The sequence below is a fragment of the Pezoporus flaviventris genome, unplaced genomic scaffold (assembly GCF_033815535.1).
Source record: "Pezoporus flaviventris isolate CSIRO_AGI_PZ_B2104156 unplaced genomic scaffold, CSIRO_AGI_Pfla_v1 ptg000036l, whole genome shotgun sequence".
Classification (NCBI taxonomy): domain Eukaryota; kingdom Metazoa; phylum Chordata; class Aves; order Psittaciformes; family Psittacidae; genus Pezoporus; species Pezoporus flaviventris.
In genome coordinates this window covers 39,968,746-39,981,501 of record NW_026892584.1, presented here as the reverse complement: position 1 = coordinate 39,981,501, position 12,756 = coordinate 39,968,746, and the positions used below count along the sequence as shown (strand labels likewise).

General features: G+C 42.2%; 1 protein-coding gene across 10 annotated transcripts in view; it reads right to left on the bottom strand.

Annotated features, from left to right (window-relative positions):
- WDR20 (WD repeat domain 20) overlaps positions 1 to 11,495 on the bottom strand; it is a 50,783-nt gene extending 39,288 nt beyond the window's left edge. For 4 of the 10 annotated variants that reach the window (XR_009745193.1, XR_009745194.1, XM_061464038.1 and 1 more), the window contains exon 1: positions 11,165 to 11,493. Coding sequence is in view for 8 of the 10 variants with exons in the window: in XM_061464038.1 (XP_061320022.1) it covers positions 11,165 to 11,428 (264 nt within the window). In the remaining 2 variants the exon portion in view is untranslated. Of the gene's footprint in view, positions 1 to 7,077; positions 8,916 to 10,249; positions 10,326 to 11,164 lie in introns of those variants that run through there. The other 6 variants (XM_061464033.1, XM_061464034.1, XM_061464036.1 and 3 more) reach the window with 5 other exon arrangements.
- Between the last annotated feature and the right edge of the window lie 1,261 nt (positions 11,496 to 12,756).

Here is a 12,756-nt window from a genome sequence, read left to right as displayed (position 1 = left end):
TGCATCTTGGAGACCTGGCATGGTTCCTATAACTGGAGTGTTGGAATGGAAGAATACAGATTCTTCAGGACAGACAGGAAGGGGAGATGAGGAGGGGTGCTGCCCTCTGTGTCAGTGACCAACTGTAGTCCATATAGCTCCATCTCAGAATGGATAAGGAGCCAACCAAAAGCTTATGGGTCAGGAATAAAAGAAAATATGCTAAGGCACGTGGAAAATAAGGAGGTGACTGGTGACAGCCAACATGGCTTCAATAAGGGCAAATCATGCCTGGCAAATTTGGTGGCCTTCTACAATGGGGTTATGGTGCTAGTGGATAAGAGGAAAGCAACTGACATCATCTATCTGGACTTGTACAAAATATTTCACACTGTCCCATGTGACATCCTTGTCTCTAAACTGTAGAGGCACGGATTTGAGGAATGGAACACTGGGTCTGGATGGTTGCACTCAAGAGGTCAACGTCCAAGTGTACACCAGTGATGAGTGGTGTTCTGCAGTGCTCAGTATCAAGACCAGTGCTGTTCAGCATCTTTGTCAGTGACTTGGACAGTGGGATTGAGTGCACCCTCAGGAAGTTTGCTGATGACACTGATCTTAACTATCCTAGTTCACTCTAATGCTTTTACAGAGGTTGCATTTTGGCTCAAACATAGAACTACCCTTGAACAGTCACTTCACTGGCACAGAATCTATTCTGCCCACCCTATCAAAAGGTCAGAACTTTAAAAAGCATCTTACAACTTGGCAGGCATTTGCTAACTGTACATGACACAGAGCCCCAAGTTATTCTGTACAAGAGACCACAGAAGTCACCTCTTGAGATGTATCACTAGTACTATTAAACAGCAGCAATTCTCTAGTGAACCCAAGCATCTTTCTTTTACAAGCTTCACCTTGTATTTCTGAAAAAAACTCCTCCTGGATTAATATATCACACTGAACAGCCACTCTTAAAGTTGGGTTTTTTTTTATAATTCTTTCGTTAATTATGAAAGAATAGATCTATGATTTGAACTGACATATAGTGACACATGCAAGATGGGTTATAAGACAGCTAAGAAATCCTGCATTCAGCAGCATTTAGTCTGAAAAATAAAACTGTTTGCTATATAGATCCTAGGAGGAAATAAAAGTGGAAATTTGAAGGAAAATGCAGGCTAAGCCTCTAAAAATCAGCTAACTGTATTGTAAAGCCATAGACAGAGGTAGTATTTGCTATTCAGAACACTAAATTATACAAATCCAAATATCTAAACTATAATTCAAATCTTATGAACATAATTTTAAAAAAGAAATCATAACTATTTTTCTAAAATACTGAGGACAGTAAATAAAAGAAAAGCAGGAAAAAAAAATCAAGACAAAAAAAAGTACTTTACAACAAGCTTCACTAAGGGGAAATCCTGCCTGACCAATTTGGTGGCCTTCTATGATGGGGCTACGGAAGTGATGGACAGGGGTAGAGCAGCTGATGTCATCTACCTGGACTTGTGCAAAGCGTTCGACACTGTCCCACACAACATCCTTGTCTCTAAATTGGAGAGACATCAATTTGATAGGCGGACCACTTGGTGGATAAAGAACTGGCTGGACAGCTGCACGCAAAGAGTTGTGGTCAATGGCTCAATGTCCAGCTGGAGACCTTCTATGATGGGGCTACGGAAGTGATGGACAGGGGTAGAGCAGCTGATGTCATCTACCTGGACTTGTGCAAAGCGTTCGACACTGTCCCACACAACATCCTTGTCTCTAAATTGGAGAGACATCAATTTGATAGGCGGACCACTTGGTGGATAAAGAACTGGCTGGACAGCTGCACGCAAAGAGTTGTGGTCAATGGCTCAATGTCCAGCTGGAGACCAGTAACAAGTTGCATCCCTTAGGGATTGGTGTTGGGACCTGTCTTGTTCAACATCTTCATCACTGACATGGACAGTGGGATTGGTTGTGCCCTCAGCAAGTTTGCCAATGACACCAAGGTGTGTGGTTCAGTTGATACGCTGGAGGGAAGAAATGCCATCCAGAGGGACCTTGACACACTTGTGAGGTGGGCTGGTGCCAACCTCATGAAGTTTAACCATGACAAGTGCAAGGTCCTACACCTGGGTCGGAGCAATCCTAGGCACAGCTACAGGTTGGGCAGAGAAGAGATTCAGAGCAGCCCTGCAGAGAAGGAATTGGGGGTATTGGTCGATGAGAAAATGAACATGAGCCGGCTTCAGCATGTGCTTGCAGCCCAGAAAGCCAACTGTATCCTGGGCTGCATCAAAAGGAGCATGACCAGCAGGTCAAATGAGGTGATCCTGCCCCTCTACTCTGCTTTTGTGAGACTTCACCTGGAGTATTGTGTACAGTTCTGATGTCCTCAACATAAAAAGGACATGGAACTGTTGGAACAAGTCCAGAGGAGGGCCATGAGGATGATCAGGGGACTGGAGCACCTCCCGTATGAAGACGGGCTGAGAAAGTTGGGGCTGTTGAGCCTGGAGAAGAGAAGGCTGCGTGGACACCTCATAGCAGCCTTCCAGTATCTCAAGGGGGGGTATAGGGATGCAGGGGAGGGACTCTTCATTAGGGACTGTAGTGACAAGGGGTAACGGGTTAAAACTTAAACAGGGGAAGTTTAGATTGGATATAAGGAGGAAATTCCTTCCTGTTAGGGTGGTGAGGCACTGGAATAGGTTGCCCAGGGAAGCTGTGAATGCTCCATCCCTGGCAGTGTTCAAGACCAGGCTGGACGAGACCTTGGGTGATATGGTTTAGGGGAGTTGTCCCTGCCCATGGCAGGGGGGTTGGAACTTGATGATCTTAAGGTCCTTTCCAACTCTAACTATTCTATGACTCTACGATTCTGCCAAAATTTCACTTCAATGACGTCTTCAAACTTGCACCAGGGTCATGCTCCAACATCCACCTCTAATCTGAAGAAAATCTGCACAACTATTCAGGTTTACTGTGTTATCTGTGTGACTGTGCAGGTTAGAGCATCCTGCAGGCATTGCTCCAACAGTTCACTTCATCAGGCTTGCGGATTTTTAACAGAAAGTTTCAGTATGTATTGGCATCTCATGTTGTCAAAGTTCCCCTTTTAGTTGAAAGGGAGCACTTAAACCATAAACTGGAGATCTCTCAAAGTATGAGATTACTTCCCTGACAAAATGTATGTAAAGTTCCTGTAAGATAATACTATTATTATTACTATTCCTAGGATAATGAAGTTTGCTTATAGCATCCAATGTTTTCTCCCTCCTCCAGGGCATTTTAAGTTAACCTAAATGCTAGTTAGTCTAAGCAAGAATGTTACTATGGCATTCAGATTCACTAGGCATAAAAAATGAGGCATTATTAAACCAAGAACTGCTTAATACATCTATGCTCTAATCCCACACAGAATGAAAAAAGTATTTATTTGACCATTACAGCCACATGAGAACCTTATGATTAACTCATGAAATTAAAGACAGATTACAGTTGGTAAACCAAAACTAAAATCACTTCACAGAAACTATCTATTAGAGACCTTATCATTCCATTATGAACAGCTTTACTGAATAATGCAATAGAAAAATTCCAGTGAAAGTTGACACTACCACTGAAAGATTTCAGGTGTAGCGCCTGGTGGTCCTGCCCACAAAGACTACAGGGCTACATCTAGTCTACCAACAGTCTGCCAAACAAGCCAGAACAACCAAAAGCAGCTGCTTTATTTTAAGTTACAGAGGGAAAGAAACTGGAAGAATGTAGATACTAGAATATGGACTGCGTATACTTTTGGACTTAAAAGGGGAGGGTGAGGAAAGGAAGGAAAAAATACTCAATTTCCAAGAAGGATACAACAGAATATTATTACTTCAACATACAGTATGGCACATTTAATGTTACTGTTTAGTTTTCTTAAGCTTTCCAAGAAGATAAGGGTATTATTAGGCACTAGTGGCACTGTTTTCACTACTAATTTGTCCGAGAGTGTCAACTCACAGTCATAACAACTGGACAGCAAGTGGCCCTCAGATACCTGTCTTTCAAAAAAAAAAAAAGAAGTATTTTAAATGGTCCCCCCTACAATAATACTTCAAAATAGGGCATTAAATTTGATTCTAGAATGTCAAACATGACAATTAAGGCTTTCAAACCTCTGAGAGATGGGTCTAGGCAACGTTTAATTAGCGTTTGAGGCAACCTGAGTGTACATTCTAACTATTAATGGTTAACAAGTGTTTTGCAGATTATCAGATGTCAAAGCATAATGCAAACTTGTTTGTTACAAGTGACCACTATTTGCATCTGTGAAACAGTGACTAAAATTTTGTCAATCTGCAAAAATTAAGCGCTACAATTAATGGCTTCACACTAATTCAAATTCCCCCAACTGAATTCATGCAAGTACAGTATTACTACACATACACTCTGATACAATAAATAAATCATATCAGCAGTGGAACAAAAGAAAAAAAGGGGGGAAAAAAAAAAAAAAAACAGACAAATCCCCGACAAATTCACTGTTTTTAAAACACTGTGTACCAGTTTGGGGGTTTGGCCAGCACAGCTTAGTATTCACTCTCAAACATGCCAGCCAAACAGGCAGCCTTAGATAAAAGAACTGTTACCTCAGAGAGCAATCCTTCAGAGGCTATACTGCAACAGCTTACTGAAGTCAAAACAGTTGCGATACAGGCTTGAAACACAGGCTAAGAGATGTAAAAGCACTTCAGACTAATGCCACTATCTACAGCTCAGAAGTAGCCTCCAGATAGCAATCATCTTGCAAACTGTCAATTGCAGATATCTTGCTCTCTACCACAGCAAGAAACATTTAACAGTTTAACAGTGTCATTTTAAAGCAGCTTTTCAGTCTTTCCCTGAGCCAGTCCTAACTGCTCTATATAAGCTTCACAACAAATTGTGAAAAAAAACATCTATCTACTTGATAAAACTCAAGGTGGTAAGTATATCCATCCATTAAACACTTGAAACAAGTCTCCAAGACTTTCAAATACCTTCACAACCACAGATCAACAGCTGATCTGTACTACTGATCTAGGCACAATACCTCCACAGGACTAGCAAATCCAGTCCCAACATAACTATTGTCTACAAGACAGAGAAGAAACAAAAGCTCAGGAAGAAATTAAGGGATTTCCGGGTGGGGAAAGCAATATAAAAGAATCTACAACACCCTTTTGAAGCAGGACAAAACAGAGTGCCACATCCAGCACACCTGAGACATGTGGACTATGCGAATACCTCCAGCACAGAGTATCTTCCCAGCTGCAGGATGGGATCAGATACCTTTGAAAAAAGTCTTGCTCTTTTTACTGTGGTACGTACATTAACCAATTTGCCTGACATCTCTTTCATAATAATAGTGATGTTCAATTCTGGTATAAATAAACAGTTAAATGCAGCACACTTTGTAGTAGAATTCAACTAATAGTACTAAGCCTTTCTTTGGTATCAAAACCACTGAAACAGATCAGACTATAAGCACCTAGACAAAGGAGAATAAAGCACACAAGATAAACTTGCATAAAGCAAGCACCAAAAAACTCTAATAGCCTTCTGAAAAATAACTGGACTAGAGAAAAAGGTCAGCAGCAAACGTAACATGTGGTTTTTAGTTCTCCTTAACAGATGAAAGCACACATCACATCTGTACATGATATCAAGAATGGAAGGATTATTTTGCAATATGCAGCACAATCAGAAATAAAAACACTCTAATAAATGCAACAAAAAACCAATGAAAATGGTATGTAATATTTATAAACAACAACAAAAAAATCAAAGTATGAATAAAAATGGAGAAAAGTAGCAATATGATAAGAAACACTCCAAGTAATTCTAAGCAGAATTAAAAAAGGCAACATTATTCAACACATTAGCAAGAATATTAGACACAGCAAGCAATTAACTGCCCTTACTCTGCACTGAAGTCACAGTGGAAGTACTATATATCTAGTTTACCACAAATGCAAGCCAACAGAAGCCAACAGAAGAGTAATCAAACATTTGGAATTCATGATCTCAGAAGAAAGGTTAAAAGAACCTTAGGAAAAGTGAGAAGACAGATTAACAAGTTTTCAAGTATGTAAAAGCTGAAGACAATAATCAACTAATGTCTATGTCCTCTATGTCCACCACAAATAACTGCATACAGGCTGTTTGGTTGTGAGGTTTTTTGTTGGTTGCTTTTTTTTTTGTTTGGCAGTTTGTTTTGTTTTGTTTGTTTCCCTTGAACAAGAAGTTTAGTTAGATACTGGGGGGGAGCAGAAGGGTGAACTAAGCATCAAAACAACTTATGTAGGGAGGTTGTGGAATTCTTGTTACTACTGCAAGTTTAAGAACTGGTCATGAAGATGTAGGTATATTTCCCTCTGCTTCAGAGGGAGTGTATTATCAGAGATCCTTGCAAATCTCAGCATTTTTATAGCTCATGTCTGCTATTAAAAGGTGCATATTTTTCAGGGCCCTGACACAGATTAGTGATGTCTAAATATACAGTAATATAAACTCACTTTCCCACCACATTTTGAGAAAATTTGCTGGTTTGCTCCACAGATTCCAGCTTCCTATCCAGGAGTGTCTCACACTACCCTTCCGAGAGCAATATATTAAGCACAGTGACAAATGCCACCCATTATCATTCTGTTGTTGCAACAAGATCCTAGCTGAACAGTCTATAGAATAAAAATCACCACCAAGGATAACACTTCTCAACTGGACAAAGATTCTAGTATCAAGCCAGAAATAAAAAAATGTAATTTAAAGAACTTCAAAGGAAGCAACGCTACATATCATCAGTATTTTTACTCATAACCAGGGGCTGCCAGTTTGCTAATTCTTAATAAAAGAAGTTGAAATACAAGATTACTTTCATCTTAGTACAAATATAATTGCTTTTAAGCAATTTGCTCAATGTAAGGTTAAAAAGACTGTCAATAGACTCTGCCCTTCATGTCTCTGCCAACCTGAGCTTATCACCTACATATGCTTCTACTCCAACACCATTACAATATGCTATAATATATACAATTATTGCCCGACTGCTGCTTTAGGTAGCTGCGGGGGGTGTGTGCGCACATTTAATTTTTGAATTATTACCTTACAAGCCTACTCCATGAAGAAGCAAACTTCTGAAATAATAAAATGGGCTTCCTTTAACACCTATAACTCTCAATCAAAATTAAGTCAACAATCCCATGCAAACAGATCCTCTAAATATGACTTAAGGCTGAAGTAAAGGCTTTATTGGGGAGAGACCTCATAAGGCAGGGGATCTGACCCGACAGCTCAGGCCACTGAAGGGGGTAGCTTTGTTCCTTCCTCTCACCCAGCACCAGCTCCTTCTTTGCTCTCACCGTTCCTGCTAATACCTGACCCCAAGATGAGGCAGTGCAACTCACCAAATGAAAAGAAAACCTACCCAGAAAAAGAGCAAGTACTTTGCTGCTGGCTTAGCAAGCTGAACTAGCTCAACCAGAGGCTGAGCACGGCCAAACATGACAAGGAGATAGGAGCACACTGCCGAGAGGATACAAGACAGCTAAACCATCATTTCAAGCTGTGACTAGATCATTTGAGTTTATGAAAATTTACCCCTTCTGTTTAACAAGAGATCACTGTACACACCCAACCTGAGAACCAAAGTTAAGGAGGACTGAAAGGGAAACCCTACTGACAGTGTAGTTGAGAATAACTACATACATATGTAAGTAGGTAAAGCAACCAGATATTCCATCACAACTTAATCTCTCCTTACTAAACTACAGGTTTTTATGTGGGTTTTCTATGGATGCAAGTCAGAAAGCAGCAGTTTTCTGGAGGCCTGCATTGCCTTATTAACACAAAGATAGCTGCCTAGGTTTTATGATAAAACCAACAATGCACTGGCTCATAAATGATGTGCTTTCTATGACACAGAAACCATGGGAACATAGTGATATTTCATAGCAATGGTAAAGTTCAGTGGGAACATGGAAACATGAAAAAGTAAAAGTTCAGCTTCCTTTTTAAAGAGGCAAATACCAAAGTTGGGAGAAAACACCTTTTTGCTTCAGAATGTCTCTTAAAGACAGCCTGAACTGCTGTCCAAAGCTCTCTCTTGTCTCTCTGCCAAACTATTATCACTGTTTATTACTACTCCAATCTCCACACCACTGTCCTAGACATTAGACATAACTTTTGAACCAAGTTCTGTGGAACAACAATCAAGGTTAAGGGAACATCACCAGAAATATTTTTTTTCTTTATATGGGTTAAATATCCCAAGTAGAACACATAAATTAACAGTCTACTTTAAAAGATGACTAACAAATTAACATTGCAAATGCAATGTATTTAGAATTTAAGGGAAACTAGAAGAACCTTAGCACTATTGATTTCAAGATGTGTCCTTTCAAATGGTACCTTTGATTCAATGTTACAATATTTATTCTTAAGTGTTGTTCATGGCTTAAGAGCGACTCTTACTTCATGTGTACTGATCTGCAATGGATTACCAATGCAAGAATTATCTCAATATCCAACAGATACAATTACTTAAAGTCTTGGTGGTTCTTTCACTCATTTTATTAAAAATATAACATTTTCTTAGCAAGAAAAGAAGATCTTAAAAATGGTAAAAAAAGAAAAAAGGCAAAATCATATCTACCTGATACATACACACAACACAGCTTCACTGAATTCAACTCATATTCTAATATGACTTTGCGAAATTGACAATTATAGTCTTAAAGTAATTAGGGAATTTTTTTTAAGGGATACTTAGATAATTATGAACCAACGGTTAAAGCTCGAGTTATTAGCATATGTATTGTGCAGTGGATCCCAAATAGCTTGGTCTTCAACAGATGAAGTCCCTCTCTCCTCCTGCCCCCAGAACCAAGACGGCATGCAGAGTTTGAGAGTTTGTCCTTAAAAGGCAGAATTACATACTGTCAATTTAGATAATAACAGCTCTCTCCCTTTTATGATAGCCACAAGATATCTTTTGATTCTGGAAAGCTCAAATAATCAGTTTGAAAGACTGTCAGCCTGTTTCTATGTCAACTTTGTACACAGAAAAAGCAATGACTTGCAACTGAATAGTTTCAAAATAAATTCTAAAGCTGCGAGTATTACAAGCTTAAGACAGACTACCTTCCCCATTCTCATTTAAAGCATTTTTCTTCATTGCATTTCAGTCTATTTCAGCTATTTCTCTAGGTTCACTTCACTAATGTATTACATACACATACAGAATATACACTGTATTTTAAATTGCTATCACTGTAAAAGGCTACTGGAATTAATTCTGTTCTAATAATGTGTATGTTTTATACTACTTGGAGAAAAAAATATTCAACACTAACAGGTACGCTTCAAAGCTCTCAATTTAACAATCTGACAAACTAAAATTATCTCAGTTACTGTGTATCCCACCAACAGCTTTAGCATCTTAAAAAGATTAAAAAAAAAAATCACATACTCAAAATGATTTTATAATTTGAAAAAGTTATTCAGGTCCCTATTTTTAATGAAATTCCAGGCTTTAGTTTTTATTTTTTAGAAGTGTAGCAAGAGATGACTAAGACAACTTGCAAGAATCACATGTATCATTACTAAACTACATAAAGGCCTGCTCTGCAATCTTAGTGAGAGAACTCTTCAGTTACTCTGTATGGAAAAAACAGATATATCAGAATCCAAACATGGTAATAATTTAAGATACAGATTTTCATAGAAAACTGCCAGCCAGAATACCTTGTAAATAGTAAGCACAGCAGCTGCTTATAAACAGCAAATACTGTTTGATAGAAAATATTGCATGCTGAAAGAAACTATTAAGTACTACTTAAAACTAGACTATTAAAATTCATTAAAGGATGAAACTGAACTTTATATGCACACTTTCCCATATAATTATACAGGACATATCAGATCTGTTAAGTCACAGTCAACAGATAACCACATAGCCTTTATTCTCCAGTTGGTGCTTACACTTTTTACTGAGGAGAAGTGAAATGGACGCTAGTTTAGAACACCATAGATTCAGATATAATTCCTTGCTCATGCACAAGCTTCCTGCACATCCTCGTGTATGTCACTAGTTCTCTGTGCCTTCAACCCACATTGAATGGTGGGCTAAGAGCAAAAAGATTTCAAAGTAGTCACACTCCGGCAGCAGAGTCCTAGGTATGTAAGGTAACAAACACCCGCTTTTGGAAACATAAAACAGAAAACTGACAACCATTGTACCTGCATTTACATATATCAGGAGTGACACTGGTTCACTCAGCATGACAAATTCTGAATCCTCCTCTAAATCCCATAAAACCAAGGACCTTAAGAAACAACAAGTAGAAAGTGTTTGCTCACAAATGTGGTGACCCAAAAGATCAAATCCATGCTGTTAGTCCTGCATCAAATAATGACAGGTAAAGAGTCTCTATCAAGTGCATCAATGGTTCTTGCCTGTAAAAGCAACTTTATCCGTGTTAATTATCTGACATTTAAAACTCAGATCACCTCACTGCTCCCATTTAAAAACAATCCCCAAACCAGTTCACACTTCAAAGTCACAGTGAAGGCCTAAAATTAAAGTTAATATTGTAGCCACTCAATCAAAGCTAGAAAGATTCTGGAAGCAGGGACTGACACCACCGTAATTATGACAGGCACCAGCATTTAGCAAACTCAGACCTGAAGCAGCAGGTGAAGGAGGCCCAGGGTTGACTTACCAATGGAAAGCCAACCTTCACTCTTGCACGCCAAGGAGGATCCAAACAATCGCATCCCTCCAAAGGCTCAAACAACCGTTGGTGACACCGTACTTGACGTGGCCCGCTAGTACGGAGCCAGCGCCGGTCCCGTCACACAGCCCTCCAAGCCAGGCCTTCACTGCCCCTGCCCTAGCGGCTATGCCGCAGGCCAGTTAATCGGGAGAGCAGCTCAAATCCCAGCCACAACCGGGCCGCAACCGAAAAGCTGCCAGGCGCAAGGCCGCCGGGGGGCAAGGGGGTCGGAGGAAAGCCGGCCCAATTGGGCGGCCTCGACCCCCCGCCCACGGTGCAGCTCCTGCGGCGGGGCTCCCACGCTCCCCGGCAGCCGTCGGACCCTCGGCGGGCGGGCGGCGCGCAGTCCCCACCATTCCCCCCTCAGCCCAGAGACCGAGCCCCGGTACCTTGCGGACCCCCTTGTAAATGTAGAAGTAGAGCTCCCGGCCCACATTGAAGCAGAGCCGGTCCCCGTTGCCGCTCTGGTCGTTGACGTTGACGAAGGAAACGCGGACCGGGTTGGAGCCCTGTGAATTGAAGGGCACCCGGTTAGGTCGGCTGTACTCCGAATGGGTCAGCAGCTTGTACAGCCCCTCCCGGGTGGTGAACTGAGTCTTAATCTCGTTCATCTCCTTCCCTCCTCCCTCCGCCGCCATCTTGGAAAGGAGCATTCATCCTGCCCCAGTGCCCGGATGTAGCGGCACTGCGCAACCGTCACCGCCGCCAGCGCTCGCACGGCTGTGCACAGAGGCGGCCACGCAAACGACGTAAGGGGGAGGAGCGGCGGCGCCTGTTTACTGCGGGGCTGCGCACACGCTGGGTCGCTTCGCCTGCCCTTGGGTGGGCCCTCGCGGGGCAGGGCGGGGCACCGGGTGGCGTGGGTAACTCGCTGTAGTGATGGGGCGCGGAGGGGTAGAGGTGCAGGGGAGCTGCTGCGGAGGACAGGGAGAGCCGGGGCGCGGGCTCTGGCTGGAGGGTGTGAGGAGGAGGAGCTCTGGGCGCTCACAGGGTCCCGTTGCCTCGGGACGTGGGCGGTGCGTGGGGTGAGGGCGTAACCGGCACCGCCTGAGGGGCCGCGCTGGAACAGGAGGTGTCCGCCTGTGCTGGGGCAGAGCCGCTAATGCGAGGCTCACGGTTCCCGGGTGAGAGGTCAGAGTGAGGCGCCGTCGTCCTCGTTGTGTCCGTGGGCGGGTTTGTCCATACGTTACTGCCGGAGCATCCACCAGCGCCTGCAAGCCTGGTCAGGTGTTGGCTGCTAAACCCCGCTGGGAGCGTCCCGCGGGTAAATCAGTTGAGGCAGCAAATGCAAGTGTGCAGCTGTGCTTTGACGCTTCATGTCAAGCCCACGCTGCCCCTGAAGAAGACAGCATAGGAATTCCTCCGGCTCTGCACCACCTCCAGCTGCCAGCTGCACTCAGAACCAGGCTGGGGAGGTGACCTGAAACGGTAACCTGAAAAACTGGTTGTCAGATAATTCACCTCATTGTTCTGATCATCGTGCAACTGTACAAGCAGCTGTGTTACACAGCGAACCACATCAACGTCAGGTGGAAGTCGTGTAGGGTTGGAAAGATTATTTTCACTGGGCAGAAGCAGGACTGTTTCTTTTGGCAGCAGTCTCAGCTTAAAGAGCTTGACTAACGAGAGCCTCATGGTTGACTCAAACTAAGACTGATCTCCATCTGTAAGAAAGGGTTCGACTCCTATCTTCAGGTACATATTTCTATTACCTCCCTTGTAACCCTTGTACCCCTTGTAACTAGAACCCCATGGTTCTAGTAACCATGGAACCAAAGGCTGCGTCAGATCCACTTGAAAACTAACACACACAAAGAAATTACAGGTTCTTGGGTAAGCAAACTGTCGATCAGCAGCCAGACCAATACAACTCATCACAGAATTGCTAGGGTCAAAATAAAGAGGGACTTGGGAATGTGCAACCAGGGGAAGACAAGTAGCACAGAGTTAGATCACCATATTAATAGTAAAAGCACACTTT